The sequence below is a fragment of the Mirounga leonina genome, unplaced genomic scaffold (assembly GCF_011800145.1).
Source record: "Mirounga leonina isolate KUSES-001 unplaced genomic scaffold, KU_Mleo_1.0 Mir_154, whole genome shotgun sequence".
NCBI classification, from domain to species: domain Eukaryota; kingdom Metazoa; phylum Chordata; class Mammalia; order Carnivora; family Phocidae; genus Mirounga; species Mirounga leonina.
This window is the reverse complement of record NW_023270389.1, coordinates 5,886,822-5,903,022: the sequence shown is the minus strand read 5'-3', so window position 1 is coordinate 5,903,022 and position 16,201 is coordinate 5,886,822. Positions and strand designations below refer to the sequence as shown.

Below are 16,201 nucleotides of genomic sequence, written 5' to 3'. Positions count from 1 at the left end.
AAATAAGGCATATTTAAGTATGCAACCCCAATACTATCATGCAAAATAGACCCATCACCATCTTTATCAGGTTGGTAGGGAAACTGGACAACAACTGATATGCCTATGATCATCCAACAAATAATCAGAGCTTCTCTCAGTCACTTAACTAATCTGAACAAATAGTTTTCTAGGTTCCAAAGCTAAACCCAAGAACCCACTCTGATATTTGTGTAACAATCTACAACACTCACCTGAGAGATTCTGTGGTGTTAATCAGGGGCTGACAAGGAGGTGGAGGAATATAGAGTAATGGTTCTTCACTTAGCACCATGAGGGCCTTGTCATTTGAAACGGAATGATCATATCTGAAAAACATATGCACAAAATCTGTCTCCTTGTGTCTTAAATTCCTTAGTTTGCTACAAGAAAATCATTACTAGTATTAACTTTTTAGGGAAATAAAAATATAGTAAATGGAATATACCGCAAGAGAGAAGCAAATGCAACAGAAAAAGAGGGAAGTATAGACAGAGACCATGTAGCACAAATGTCACTTTCCAATTTTCTGCAGATTGTCATGGTAATTCACATTTATCTAGCCACCATTTATTGAGCAATTACTATGTGCCCCAAACTAAGGAAACGATGCTAACACATGGTCTGTGTCTTCAGTGAGCTCGAGGCATACACAGTGCTGCTGGAACAGAGGTGACACAGTAATGGGGGGATTTGGGGAGAAGGACCCACTGACTGATAGGAAAGACAGTATTATTATGTGAACAGACTAAAGTTTTGTGGTCATTCACAATTCTGTGATAACAAAACTGAAGTTTCCTTAAAACTGTGTGTGGCAGGGGTAAGGAGAAGCATAAAACACTCGGTGAGAGAGAAGTGAAGTGTTGAAAAGGTGAATATAAATTTTAGAATCATGGAAGAATCCAAGTCACTAATAAAACACCAAAGTAATATTAACCAGTTACTCCATTAGCTTCAAAATATACTTTCCTAACCGTCACACTGAATTCATATCCATGGTGTGATGGAGGGAGCAGAACCTAGGCTGAAAATCAGAAGTGGAGCTGGGGGCATTACTGCTATTTAGTCTCTTCAGTCTGCTATTTTAACCTTTCTCATTAAAAAGATCTGTCTTGAATTTCTTTATATTCAATGCTCTAGATTTAGAAAACTAGATATTTAGCTGAAACCCAAGAAGAAAAAATGTAAACACAAAATCAGACATGGCTGAATTCACAGTTTTCATTAATTCATTCAACCTATACCAACTATGCCAGGTACAATTGCTAGGAATCCAACGGGGAGCAAGAAAAATGAAGTCTCTATCCTCAAAGACCTTAAGGAGGAAGATGGACCAAATATGAGAACAAACACATAAAATAAATCCAAATTAAGAAAGAATCTAACTAGAAATAGAAAACCAATGGCAGTCCCTAGATAAAATGGTCTGAGGAGATGGTATTTAAGTCGAGGCCTAAAGGATGAGAAGAAGCCAGTACTACAGAAACTTGGGAAAGAGTGTTCTGGACAGATGCAGGTGGGGAGATGGCCGTCTTCAGGAACTTAAAGAAGACCACTCACCAGCTGAAGAGTTGTGAGCAAGTGAGGGAAGCACAAGACAAGGTTAGAAAGACAGAAACCAGGGGGCGCCTGGGTGGTTCAGCTGGTTAAGCGTCTTACTTCAGCTCAGGTCATGACCTCAGGGTCCTGGGATGGAGCCCCATGTCAGCTCCCTGCTCAATGGGGAATCTGCTTCCCCTCTCCCTTTCCCTCTGCCCTTCTGCCTGCTCGTCCTCTCTGTCTCTCTCTCTCAAATGAAGAAATAAAATCTTTAAAAAAAAAAGAGGCCAGATTATGATAAGGCATTACTTAAGGAGAGAAGTGATATATTTCAGTGTATGCCTGCACCCTGCCATTGTACCAAAAATGGATCCAGTGGAGGCCACAGGGGAAGCTGGGAGACCAGTCAGGAGAGAGCTATAATCCAGGCAAGAGCTGAAGACAGCAGGACTAAGGTGCTGGCAGCGAAGATGGAGAGCATGAACCAGTGCAAAACACTTTTTGGGAAGAATATCAATGGTACTTGTTGAAAGGGAGGAATCAGGGTTTCTGGCTAAGCAACAGGACGAGGAAGACTGTTGTGGAGAAGAGGCTGGAGGATGAACACAAAAAGGCACCTAGAGTTCCGCCATGCATGTGTTAAGTTTAAAATGTTAAAAAAAAAAAAAAAAGAAAAAGAAACGTCAAGAAAACTACTGGGATAGAGCAGCCTGGAGACTCAGAAGAGAAGTCTGGATGGGAAACATAAATTTGGGAGTTGTCAGGATACAGAGATAGGGATGGTGTGCTAAATTACGGATGAGTCACATAAGCAGAAAGAAAACTAAAAAGTCCACAGTTCCAGACGATGAGATTTGAATAAAGGAGGAGCCCAGAAAGATGACTGAAACAGAGGCCCGTGAAAAAGAAGGAAACTGAAAAATGTAGCAACACAAAGGAGAATGTTTCAAGGAAGGAGGGATCCACACAGCCAGATGCTGAGGAAAGATCAAGATAAAGACAGAAGTTTCCACTGAAGTTGTCAACACTGAAATAACTGGCCTCCTTGACAAAAATAATTTTGGCAGACTGAAAAACTAACTTTAAGAGAAAAGTTACAGGCTTCTCTGTATGCCACACACCATGGGGAAAAAAGCAACAGCTGAGGATATACACATCATTCTTCCCTGCAAGTTGCACCAGAACATTCTCCATGTCTCCTCCTCTGCCTCTGAGAGTTAAACTGTTTGGAATAACACAGAGATGGTGGTGCACAGGTAGTAACTGCACAGAAATCACCCTAAAATTAAGTGTTGAGAGAAAAGAAAAAAAAACCTCTCCCTTGTATGGGTAAATTCTAAATGCCTACAAGAGGAGGCTGTTCACTACAACTTAAAAACAACAACAACAACAACAAAAACCAAAGACCTGTCACATGTGCCTTAGTTTAAAAAATCAGGCCTTCATACTTACAAAAATATAAATGCTATTATCCATCAGAGAAATCTAAAATTACTTCTGAAGATATATTTTTGATTTATAATTTTATTTCCACATGATAAACTCTAGTATAATGACTTCTGCATAGCTGTTCTAACTGGCTTTGTTCTATCAGCCAAAAATATTTTTCGGAAAAGGAAAAAAAATCTGATAGGAGAAATACCAGGAAAGGAACTGGGTGGAGCTGAAGGGAAAAGAAAAGGGAGAATCTAAGCCAACATGCAATCTGGAGACAATCAGATCCACACTAATCCTGAGATGGTCGGAGTCCTAAGCTGCTTGCAAACTATTTCATATCAATAGCCACCGCTTGAGCAAATAAATCACTAAAGTAAAGGGCAGTGCTAGGGAGGTAGAGTTAATGAGAATCCCTGGAATAAAGACAGGTTCTGGCTGATGCCTTCTACGAAGGGCAACCATTCCTTCTCTTTTATCCAAGACAGTCCTGGATTTATGCCTGATGTCCTGATGTAATTATTACTTAACACTACCTTCCATTCTTAAGAGTATCCCAGTTTGGTTGACAAATTATATGGTCATCTTATTATAAACTATACATTTCTAAAACTGAAAACATATATGCATTTAATTACTAAATGCTAAGAGAATGCAATGTTATAAATTATGGGATTACACCCTACTCCTTTTTTATTTGAACCAGTTCTCATAATTCTCCTAAAAACTGAAACATAATAAAAAGTAAGCTGCATTAAAAAACAAACAAAGTGTCATGGCTGTGTATAAGTAAACCAACTAAAATGCAATCTTTTATTCAGTATTTATAATGATAAAAGCAAGAATATCAAGTTGGTGGACTGATACCTACTTGCATCTCTCAAGCTGCTCAATAATAATTTTAGATATTTCAAGAGATTTGCATGCAGGCAAGAATCCATAATCCTTTCCATGTTTTACCAATACCAGTAACAAAGCACAGGCAATGGTGACTCTGGGGTGGGGAACGGCGAATGGCTTGCATTTCATACACTACTTTGAAAGCTGATAAATTACAGCCTGAAGGTCATTCAAACATCTAGGTTGAATAGGATGATCAGAGCACTATGCTTTCCATGTTACCTTACTCTACCACAGACAAATAGGTGAAAGCGTCTATTTACTGAGGTTAGTACAAAATAAGTAATATTCTTGTAAAGGTTACCTGAACTATAATTTCAAGTTCTACTTGTTTCAAGTTCAATAATTAGTTCTACTTTTTAACAACCAGCAAATATGTACCCAAAAGGCACATTCACAACTCTCATAAATCCAAAGACTCTCAAATTTAAAATGTAAGTTTTGATGGATCTCATGTGGACAACAGAACTCAAAATTACATGCAGAACATGTAGGGCAAACTTGGACAAATGATGTAGTAAAATGAAAGATACTATTTAACTCTAGCAATATTCAAAGACACCATTAAGTGAGCACTAAGATCAGTATTCAGAAGTATGGCTAATTTTGGCAAGTAAAAAAAAAGCAAGAAATGTTATATATATTATTACAGTTTCCAATATTATGGCATGCATCACATTGTACTCATTACACTTACTGCCACATAATTCTCTGGATCCTGCGCCACACTTAACATAGTACTTTACCCACTGTAGATTCCTAAAATAATGAATACTAGCATATTTTTTCCAGGAAGGCTAAATGGAGACAAGCCCACAGGACTATGGTGATAATTTCATTCAGTGATACGGCTGTCACAGTAAAAAAAAAAAAAAAAGATTCCCCTATGGCCCTTGGCCTGTAGAACCTTACAGAGTTACAAGTAAACAAATCTTTAATGATTCTCAAGGGTTATATTGTGCAATACATTGTTGCCACACTGTGAGCTCCCTTTGCTTTGTGAGTTAAGGACCTCACTCCACTTGGTTCTAATAAAAATTCCAAATAACACAGGGAAATGTTTATCAAAAAGTATACAGCTCTGAAAATGTCCACTACAGCCTTCTTCTAGTTTACATAATATAGACCTTGTCTTTTCAAAAAATTTTAAGTCTTTTACTATTGGCAAGCTATATAGAAATTTACCAGGAGAATGATAAACCATAACAAGGGAGGGAGATCCAACAGAGATCACAATAAGTATAAACGATCTGATCAAATGACTGCACAGAGGTTCACCCATATCACTCCACCAGATCATATTCATCCCAAGATGATACTATTACATATACTATATACATGTAACCATATGACAGATAAAAACCTACATTAAAAACATTATGTATAATATAATGTGTGTATATTGTATGTGCCTCCATATCTATCTCAGTACATACAAACTGAGATTTTAAGGTCACATCTCTGTAAGAATTCCAAAATTGGGAAAGGTTTCAAAAGGAAATTTATTCTTAGAACTGATCTTAACAGTAAAATTTACTAAGGGCCTCAATAACTTGTTTGTTCTACAAATTAAAACTGTGCATTAACAAGTTAGATGTAAAGTTATACTATATAATTCCCCACGGCAGTTTCATTAAATCATTTTAACAGACAGAGACATGCCATCTTCTAACCTGTAGCTGTTTTTCTGGATGATACCATCTGACGTATCTTCCACCTCTTTAGCAGAAAATTCTAGAAGATGCCTCCTTTGATTTGCAGGATTCACACTAGGATTCTTTCTCCTGGAATCCTGTTCCAACATGCTGAAAATTTTAAAAAGTGAAACAATAATTGAAATAAAAATATGTCACACATATGCATACTACATTAGCTCTAAAGCAAACCCCAAATTCCTTCATAGGTTCATGCACACAGCATGAACGCTAGGGACAGAAAACAAAACAGCACAATGGCTGTAGTCAAATCCCTCACCTGGCATCCTGTACATATGAAAAACAATTTTGAGAATAATTTTCGTTAAGTCTAAAAGTACCTCATTTTTAAACTGCTTAAACAGGGACCCCTGGGTGGCTCAGTCGGTTTAGCATCTGCCTTTGGCTCAGGTCATGATCTCAGGGTCCTGGAATCAAGCCCCACATCTGGCTCTCGGCAAGGAGTCTGCTTCTCCCTCTCCCCCGACCCTCGCCCCTGCTCGTGCTCTCTCTCAAATAAATAAATAAAATCTTAAAAAAAAAAAACCTGCTAAAATAACATAAGTATTCTATATGCTTTAAAAACTCTACAATTATTATGTTATGTATGTATATAAAGTAGAAATAAATACAACATACATATAAACAAATTTTAAATTCAGATAATAACTGAAATAAGAAGTCCTCTTGGATGGTACAAACTGATGTTTTCAATGAGGGAACACTTCAAATGAAATTGAACTTTTCTCCTTATGGATAGCCAAATGCATTAACCTTTCACAATCCCAGAAGGCAGGCGATCAAATACAGGTAACAAAAAATTATTTTTTTTCCAAAGATTTATCTATTTATTTGAGAGAGCGTGCGCACATACACGTGCATGCAAGCAGGGGGAGGGGCAGAGGGAGAGAGAAAATCTTAAGCAGATTCCCCACTGAGCACGGAGCCCAATGTGGGGCTCCCATCTCATGACCCTGAAATCATGACGTGAGCCAAAATCAAGTCGGATGCTTAACTGACTGAGCCACCCAGGAGCTCCACAAAAAATTATTTTAAAAAATACTTCTTTTTATTTACATGTAAAAGTTTCCTATTTCCTTCTTTCTCCCCATCTTCCCCCATACCTTCATTTATCAACGTGTGTCCTCATGGTGGGCCTAAGTATTTGCGGCAAACAAATATATATATATACACACATATAAAGCAAATACTGCAATAGTTATTTGACACTTTTAACTCACTAATCAGGGGCTTAGAGATTTGGCTCCCCAATAAGATATTTTGTGTGTGTATGCTTTATTTTACAATGCCACACACACAATTTACACTAGTTCTAATCTTGAAATTAAACCCAAAGGGAATTGCCTTAGGGAAACACAAAAGGATACCAAATTCCACTGAGGGATGATGAGGTAGAGGAAAGAAAGGCTAATGAAAGCAGGTCACAATTAAGAACCCTATGGTTCTAACAGGAAGGAGTTCCTCAGAGTAGGGCAGTTTGTCTCCACATCTGGGGAAAGCAGTGTTAGGGAAAACAGGAAGCAGGTACATCTCTCTAGAATCATCTTCTGATCTCTTATTTCCCATTCTCCTCAGTTCTTCCCCCCTCCCCCCCAAGAATCACTGCTATCTGGTGGTCCATCTACAGTATGCTGTAGCACTTAAGACATCCTGTAAACGCTTCAAAGGTGTACCACCACATTACCAGCCTTGTGGGACATTTTGCTACAACTGAGGATACATTCTGTTACCATTCTGTGTTTCAGACACGTTTGCTTGAGTGATCACAAACAACATGAACCCTGCTGCGGCAAATAAGGGAAAAGGCCTAGTGGAGTCCCTAGCCAAACTTAGGAAAACTTAGCTTGGTGCGTATTTAAGAAAATAGGGGAGACGCAGTAGATAATAATTTTGTAGGGAAGACAAATGGAGAGTGTGATGATAACTGCAGAATTTTTTTCTTTTTGCAACTTACTTCTCTGAAAAAGATTTCACTTCTAAATCTTTCAGGTATGGTGCCAAACATTCTATTTAGGAATGTATAGTGTAAACAAAACAGAGTTAAGAACTTTCTCCTTGGTTTACAGAATCTCTGTTAATTCAACACCTACACTATATTAGTGACACCCCCATGTAATAACATCCCCATTGGTACAAGTACTCCCCCAACCCCTCCAATGACTAAGAGGGGCTCTACCACCCTGACTATGAACAGTGCTTCCCCTTGTTTTAACTAGAAATGTGCTTCTTTATAATTTCCACCCTCTGGTTCTAGTTCTGGGCTTTGTGGCTGTTCAGAAGAAGCCTAAGCAAGCCTCCTTCCAATGTCCAAAGACATCTAATACACCTCCCACCCCCACCCTGCTCCATGGCTCGATTTCTTTGTCCTGAGCTTTTCAATATTTTAAGAACAGTGCAGCTGAGGATGCACTGTTTCTTTCTCAAAGCTATGTTTTTTTCCACACGTTCTTCTCTGAAGCAGTCTCAGTCTTCAGTCTCAGTCACAGTCTTCAGTCTGTCTGGCCTCCCTCCTATCAATATGCCTCTCAGAAGTGGTGTCCAGAACGGGCTACAGTACTTCTCAGGTGGTATGATGAGACAGGATGGAATAGATTAATTCCTTGCCATGTTCTAGATACTACTCTCCCTCTGATGCAGTCTAATATCACAGAGGCTTTGCTGGTAGTTACATCACACATTATTTATATTGGGCCTGGTTTAATCAAAATCCCAACTCCCCTCACACACTGATTTTGAACCATTACCTTCTTTTCCATTCCTCTCCCACTTCCAATTTGAATTTATATAATTGAACGTTTTGATCCCAGCTGAATAATTTACATCAATTCCTTCAAAAATATCACTTTGTCTACCAATCAGTCAAGAACTTCTAGGATCCTAATTAGCAAAAGAAATTCTCCTTCTAAGCAAGGATCACCATGCCATCAACATCCTCAGCTGCACTGTTCTTAAAATATTGAAAAGCTCAGGACAAAGAAATCGAGCCATGGAGCATGCCCTTAGAGAAAGCCTTATAAAAATGTAAGTTTCACCACTTCTGAATTAATTATATCACATAGTCCAAAATTCCCCATCTTGACCACATAGATACTGCAAGACTGTTAAACAGTCTTCTAAGATGCAAATATAGTAAAACAGTAGCTGCCATTTGAGCACCTAAATAAGCCCCTAAATAAGCTTTTAAAAGGAGGCTCCTTTGATAACTGCCAAGCCAAAGTGCTGCTATGGCTTCAGGAAGTAACTTCACTCGTGTTTCCTTGAATCCTACCGTCAACTAGCAATAACACTCTTGATCAGAAAGCACCTTCCTCTCACGGTGATTCTCAAAGTGTGGTACTTGGACCAGCAGCATTAGCATCACCTGACAGCTGGTTAGAAACGCAAATTCTCAGGCCCCACCCCATTCGTACTCACCCAGGAACTCTAGGAATGATGCCCAACAACTCTGTGTTTTAACCAGCCATCCAGGTGACTGTGACACACTCAAATGTTTGAGAACTTCCGTTTTAAATAATCTTGTCTTACATATCTTTCCTATCTCATTCCCTAAAAATTACACATTTTTCACAATGAATCCAACAGAAGTGGACAACCTGGGGAGAAGGACGGTGGGGGGGGGGTCAGACAGGAAGTATGTGGAAGGGTATAATCAAAAGTGGACATCTGTATGGTTTATGCATGATTTATAAAGTAAATCTGTTCAGCATTATTAATACTTGGAAGTTTTAAAAGAGCCTTTCTACCAACCATTGTTCTTTGGATGATGTTAATACGACTATGAAGACAGTTCACGACTGAGGGCTGTTCCAAGCAAATACCGAGTTCAACCATCAGTTTAGTTTACTCCATCTGTAGCTGAGATGCACTACAGTCACGCGGCAGCTGCACTTGCTGGAAATCAGTTTTGATGTTGACTGGTTTGGCTCCTAAGTGATCACTATTTTTCACTGCTGCCCACACAGGTAATGACCATCACAGGGTAATGGCAATTTACCTTTAACCTGAGCTACTCCAGTAACTTCTACCCTTTGTTAGCCTCAACTTTATTATCTACTCATTGGCCCAGAATGTATTTTGAAAAATATATTAAGAAATTTTGAAAAGAGGGGCGCCTGGGTGGCTCAGTCATTAAATGTCTGCCTTCAGCTCAGGTCATGATCCCAGGGTGCTGGGATCAAGCCCCACATCAGGCTCCCTGCTCCGTGGGAAGCCTGCTTCTCCTTCTCCCACTCCCCCTGCTTGTGTTCCCTCTCTCGCTGTCTCTATCAAATAAGTAATAAATAAAAAATCTTTAAAAAAAAAAAAGAAATTTTGAAAAGAATCTGTTAAAGTTTTTCACTTATTTGTTTTTGGTTGTTGTTGTCATTTGGCCTCCATTCCTTGTAGATTTTTTTTAAAGTCTTAAAATGAAATCTCTCTTAAGCTAAATTACAGACAAACCGACTGTCCAATTCAGCTCAAAAAAAAAAAACCACAAACTATAAATGCTTAAACCCTATGAAATGACCTACAGAAACTAATTTTAACCATTTGAGTAACAACTGCAGAATTATATTTCCCTTGTTTTTATTAATATTTGAAAGACATGAAAGAGCTTTATTTCACCGCCAGAATTCAAGACTGTCTTAGGTACAAGTATGACACCACAAATATTAACAAGGGATCTGACAGTAGCCAAATGTACGAAAGAGGAGGAGAAAATCGTGGATGTGAACTTTTAGATTCTTGGCATGACCCTTTTTGTTAATTTTGGAAGAATTAGATTTCTTTTTTTTTTTTTAAAGATTTTATTTATTTATTTGACAGAGTTAGCGAGAGCGGGAACACAAGCGGGGAGAGTGGGAAAGGGAGAAACAGGCTTCCCGCAGAGCAGGGAGCCCGACGTGGGGCTCGATCCCAGGACCCTGGGATCATGACCTGAGCCGAAGGCAGATGCTTAACGACTGAGCCACCCAGGTGCCCCTATACTTCAATTTTATTTTTAAAGATTTTTTATTTATTTGACAGAGAGAGACACAGCGAGAGAGGGAACACAAGCAGGGGGAGCGGGAGAGGGAGAAGCAGGCTTCCCGCGGAGCAGGGAGCCCGATGCGGGGCTTGATCCCAGGATGTTGAGATCATGACCTGAGCCGAAGGCAAACGCTTAACGACTGAGCCACCCAGGCGCCCCAAGAATTAGATTTCTAATAATACAAAGAGATGGCTCAGAGTCACAGGAAGGGTGAGTGTAGTAAGGGCAATGACTGTTTATAGTTCACAACATTAATAAAACAGTCTAATCAAACTCTTCATGATTAGCTTAAATTAGGTTCTATTCTGTATTTTTAAATAAACTAATAAATATTAAGAAAATGAAAGTCCCCACATCTCTGTGATCAGAAACATGTTATTCCACAAGAGTGACAAGAGTTTTAAGCCACAAAATAATCATTATACCAGTAAACCTTGCTCATGTCATGGGCCAACAGGCCTGAAAGCACAGATTGATAAAAACACAAATAATTTCGATTTCCCCAAAAGTCTGGAAAAAGTATCATAAGAATTGTTACTTTACTTTTTCATTTACAAAAATTCTAAAAGCCAACAACTGTTTTAGATTATCTGTGAAGCCACTTAATTGTTAAGAAATGATCTCAAATAACCAATTTTCATACCAAGTGGCTGAACAAAAAACAGCACATTTCCAAATCCATTCTACCCTTTGTAAACCTGCTTTCTTACAGTACGTACAAGCAGATCAATTTTAAATTCAAGCCATCTCAGCAGGTAAGAATCCTACTGGTTTTCACCTCCCAAAGAAACCCACATGCTGCTGCTGTTGATCGGAGAACCACCCATGAAAACCTGAAATCACTTGAAGCTGAAAAGAGCATGGAGTTCTTCCAGCTTTAATGCAGGATGGCGGGAAGAGCACAAAATTTGGAGTCAAGAGATCAGGGTGCAAGGTGTGGCTCTGAGACTCCCCACTTGAGGAGACTTTCTCTTGAGCCTCCAACTCCTCACGTGTACAAGAGGAAAAATAACAAATATTTCACAGTTTTCCAAAGATTCAAGTGAAACGACAGATGTGAACATACTTCTATAAATCAAAAAGTGCTACGTGTCCCAAGGATGACACCAAGCAACTGGTGGCACAGCTCGCCAGGTTCTGCCCTTTCTAAACACAGCAACTGGAGTGACTGTTTTAAAATCTGGGTCAGATTATGATGTCACTTCTCTGTTCAGACCTTCAGACAGCTCCCCATTTCTACCGTGCAAAAGCCCCGAACCTTAAAATGACCAAGGCCCCACTAAACTTAACCCATCCATCTTGCCTCTCTGGCCTCATCACCGACTACTCTCCCCCTTGCTTACTTCAGTCCAGTCACCCTGACCTCCTTGCTTTTCCTTGAACATGCAAGGCATGCCTCCACCCTAGGGCCCTTGCACTGGCTGTTTCCTCTGCCAGGAATGCTCTTCCCCCACATATCTATATGGTTGGCCCTCTCTTTAAGACTTGGTGCAAATGTCTACTTTACAATGATCACTATAAAACTACAGTTCCAACAACCACCCTCACACTTGTAAAACCACTCACTCTACTATAGTTTACCCCCTTTGTTCAAAGAAACTACAATTCTATCATTATATTTGCTTATTATGTTTACTGTCGGTCTGTCCTCACTAGAATATAAGTTAAGGAGTACAGGGACCTCTGTTTTGTTCTAGGACAATGCCTAGTTCAGAGAAGATATTCCCTCACCCTTTTTTTTTTTTTTTTAAATAACAAACAGATGAAATGTATGTACCATTCTGCCTCATGTCAAGAGAAAAATCCAGATCTTCATTTTAGGGACACTAACTCACAACTCAAGAATGGCAGGTGGTGAACTCATTATTACACCATCTCCAGATCCAGGAACAGGAAATTATGTTAATTTTCCTGCAACCGAGGCTAAAGACAAAAAGTTCCCCAAGGGAGTTCTCCAAATCTTAAAGAAGTTTTTTCTGTTTATTGAATGGTTCACAGATGATTTTTGCAGGCTAGTAGTAACTGGGGGTAATTTACTAGAAACAGAAATGTGACTGAATAAAGAAATAAATCTTTAAATCAAGATTTTAAAAACCTTCTAAATAGCAGTTCTCAGAACCAGGGATTACCAGACCCTGAGAAGAAACATGTACTTTACAGTGGCAGTTTGCTAAGTGAGCCAACATGAGCCAGAAAACAGCATGAGATCCTTTCACTCATTCAATGAACAATTATAAAGTAAGCACTCTTCTAATAGGTGATGCTCATTCTTGGAACCCCGCCACTAAACTAAGAGGAAAGCCAAGCAGCTTGTGGAGAGGCCTAAATGAAGAACGGAGAACTCTGGCCCACAGCCCTGGCAGTCTCAGCTGAAGCCAGCACCAACTTGCTGACCATGATGCGTGAGCCATCTTGAAAGTGGTCCACAAACCCAAGCCACCCCAATTAACACTCCATGGGAGCAAAGAGCTGTCTCTACTGAGCCTGTCCAAATCGTAGAGCTTTAGCAAAGTAAAGTTGTCTTAAGCCTTTCAGTTTTAGGATGATTTGTTACACAGCAATAAATAACTAATACACTATACTTAATTGCTGAAGTCAGTGACTCAATGTTTAATATAAAGTTTGTGTGTAAATAACTCTGGTATCTTCTCACTTGAGAAAGGCATCCTCTGATCATTCTAAATGTCAAAAAGATGCCTGCAAATTTGAGTACAATCACTTTTCTGTTATATTTACATCAATCTAGTCAACTTATGAGTATATTTTCTCCTCCTTTCACAGCCAATCCTAAGCTTTCAAGGGATGGGTAAAGTTACTGGATCGAGTCCTAACTCCTCTATCTATAAATACCAACTTCTTTTTCCCCTGCCTGAGTGGCTCTATTAGTGATTAAGACAAAGGCTCCAAAGGCAGACTCTGAATCCTAGCTCTGCAACATAATTAGCTGTGATTTCAGTCTCTTTATCTGTAAAACAGAGATAATAACACCTTCCCTCAGAGTTCTGGGAGAATTAATTTACAGCTCATTTGCTTGGTACAAGGTATTTGATAAAAAATAGCTTAACACGACAAATACAAAAACCACTACCTTTACCAACCAAGCACGGATGATATCAACATACAGCCAACCTAGATTATTCTAGAACTAATTCTCTTCTTTTTCATTCATCTTCTTTTCTCCCAACAGTCTTTATTTCCAACTATCTCGCATTTTCAAATTCACAACAATAACAACAGAACCCATATAGGAAGGAAAAATGAAAGCAAGTAATGCTGCTTTACTGAGAAGGGCTGAGAGAGAAAGCCATATAAGGCATATGGACTCTCTATGATTCCCTAATTCTAGCTCCTCAGAGCTCATGGACTGTGATAAACTGACTGTGGACAGAATATATTAATGCCAGTTTTTGTTCAGAACACACAGACAACATGAAGTCTAAACGTACACCACACACTCATGGTTCATGCATGCTACACTGGCTGTAACTGAGTTAAAAACAATCTGTACAGGGGCACCTGGGTGGCTCAGTCATTAAGCTTCTGCTTTCGGCTCCGGTCATGATCCCAAGGGTCCTGGGATTGAGCCACACATCGGGCTCCCTGCTCCGCGGGAAGCCTGCTTCTCCCTCTCCCACTCCCCCCGCTTGTGTTCCCTCTCTCGCTCTCTCTCTCTCAAATAAATAAATAAAATCTTTTTAAAAGAAAACAAACCAAAAAAACCACCAATCTGTATAATGGCCCTTAAAATACTTACGTTTCAAATGCTTCCTGAAATGAGAAAACAGCTCAAATCTGGAGAAAATAGGGCATTAATGTCAAACTGCCTAGAAGCTTAAAGGATATATGATAATTACACATATATTCTCTTAAAATCAAAAGTTTCAATTATCCTACACTACCTTAATATTAGGCTAGACCTTCCCTTAACTACAAGTAAAGTTGTGTATTCCTTTATCATTTATGTTTTGATCAACTTATATAGCAGGATTCTACCTGAATATAGTAAGTACTGGAAATGGCGGTCGACAAAGCTGCTTCAGACACACCATACGTGTTGACTACGATTTGGGGCCTGAAGAAAACATCAAAGTACCCAACTTCAACTTTGACAGTTTTCTCATCTGCCCTGGTTTCTCAGTGACCCCCTCTCAAAAGATAGAAAGCAGCAGAAGTTACATTACCTCCTTTTATCTTGAAAGTGCCATAATGACTTACTCAAGGTAAAGAAGCAACTGGCAAAGGATGTAGGTTTCTGATTTCAAATGCCCTTCCCCTTATTGTAACAACTCAAGTCTGGGACAAAAGGTAGCCAAGCAATGAATGCTAAGGCCACTGGTACTCTTTATAAACCTCCCAATATACAACTCACATGAAGTCCAAAACTAAAGAATATCATCAACAGATTTTTCCACGCCCTCAAAACTCAGCTCTGCACTTGACAGATTCTAAGCCATTTTTTAAAACAAAGGATGAAATCTACAGAGGCTGGAAGAAAAAGAGAACCAATTACTCTGCACGGATACTTTTTTGAAGAACATGAATAAATGAGACGATTTGGGGAGCAGACTACCCTTAGCTCTACTACCTCTCTGCAAGCCCAGATTCAGTAACACCTGCTATTTAGATGTATTGTATTTCTTCAGTTTATGTGTCACTTTGATAAATGTGGAAAGTACTTTTAGCCAAGAACTTGAATTAGCTTTCATTTTAAAATCTGGCTGAACAAAACCATGTATACTTGGTGGTTTGAATTCTGACATTTAAGTTATATAGTAACTTTTAACCTACAGCCAATAATGATTTCATACAGCAAAATGTGCTCAGCAATTGAACAGGAACTAGAGCCAGATTTGGGGACAGGCTCATCTCAGGATAAGAAGCTAGAGTTTTTCCTGTAAAAACTATGAAAAGCTGACAAACTTAGAGAATGCTAGAATAAAGATATTTTATTTCTAACCAGTTCCAGACAACTCAAATTCAATGCCATATTTTCTGTGGTCAGCTTTTCCTTAACACAGTCTCATAAGCAAACCACAGAGTAGCTGGCCCTTAAATAGTATGATTTACCCTTCTTCATCCAAGTCTAATGTCTCAGACTATAAAGATTCCATTCTAGTGAGGGGACAGCACCTAACCCGGAACAAACAAGGAAAAAGCACTGTCAATTTCAAACACCTGTTATTTTTTAAGACCTAGCATACTCAAAACCTCCTTAGATACTGCTTTGTATTTTCAGAATAGGAGGATGATGACAGTGACTTTTAAAATAGAAAGGGGAAAACATAACAAAGGAATCTATGAACTGCAGTCCTATGTGCCAGGAAGAAGTTCCCCTCACAAGGTTATGCTGTGGCTCTTATTCAGTACAGAGGTCCATACATTTCCTCAATTACATAAGACAAACCTTTGAGTATAGAGGTGTCTGTCTAGAGATTTAATAAAACTTCTCATGTATACATTATCTTCTAATCCAATGGATAAATGCTCTTACAATTTCCACAGAGGCCAAGGTAAAGAAGGAAGGGAGGAAGGGAAGAAGGGAGGAAGGGAGGAAGGGAGGAAGGGAGGAAGGGAGGAAGGGAGG

The 16,201-nt window shown here is 39.1% G+C and overlaps 1 protein-coding gene across 1 annotated transcript in view; it reads right to left on the bottom strand.

Annotated features, from left to right (window-relative positions):
* The window catches only part of ATF6 (activating transcription factor 6), a 208,733-nt gene that overhangs the window by 130,151 nt on the left and 62,381 nt on the right, over positions 1 to 16,201 (bottom strand). The window contains exons 10-11 of the mRNA XM_035010025.1: positions 5,565 to 5,696; positions 234 to 347 (exon numbers count right to left, since the gene is read on the bottom strand). Of these exons, the coding sequence (XP_034865916.1) occupies positions 234 to 347; positions 5,565 to 5,696 (246 nt within the window). The remainder of the gene's footprint in view (positions 1 to 233; positions 348 to 5,564; positions 5,697 to 16,201) is intronic.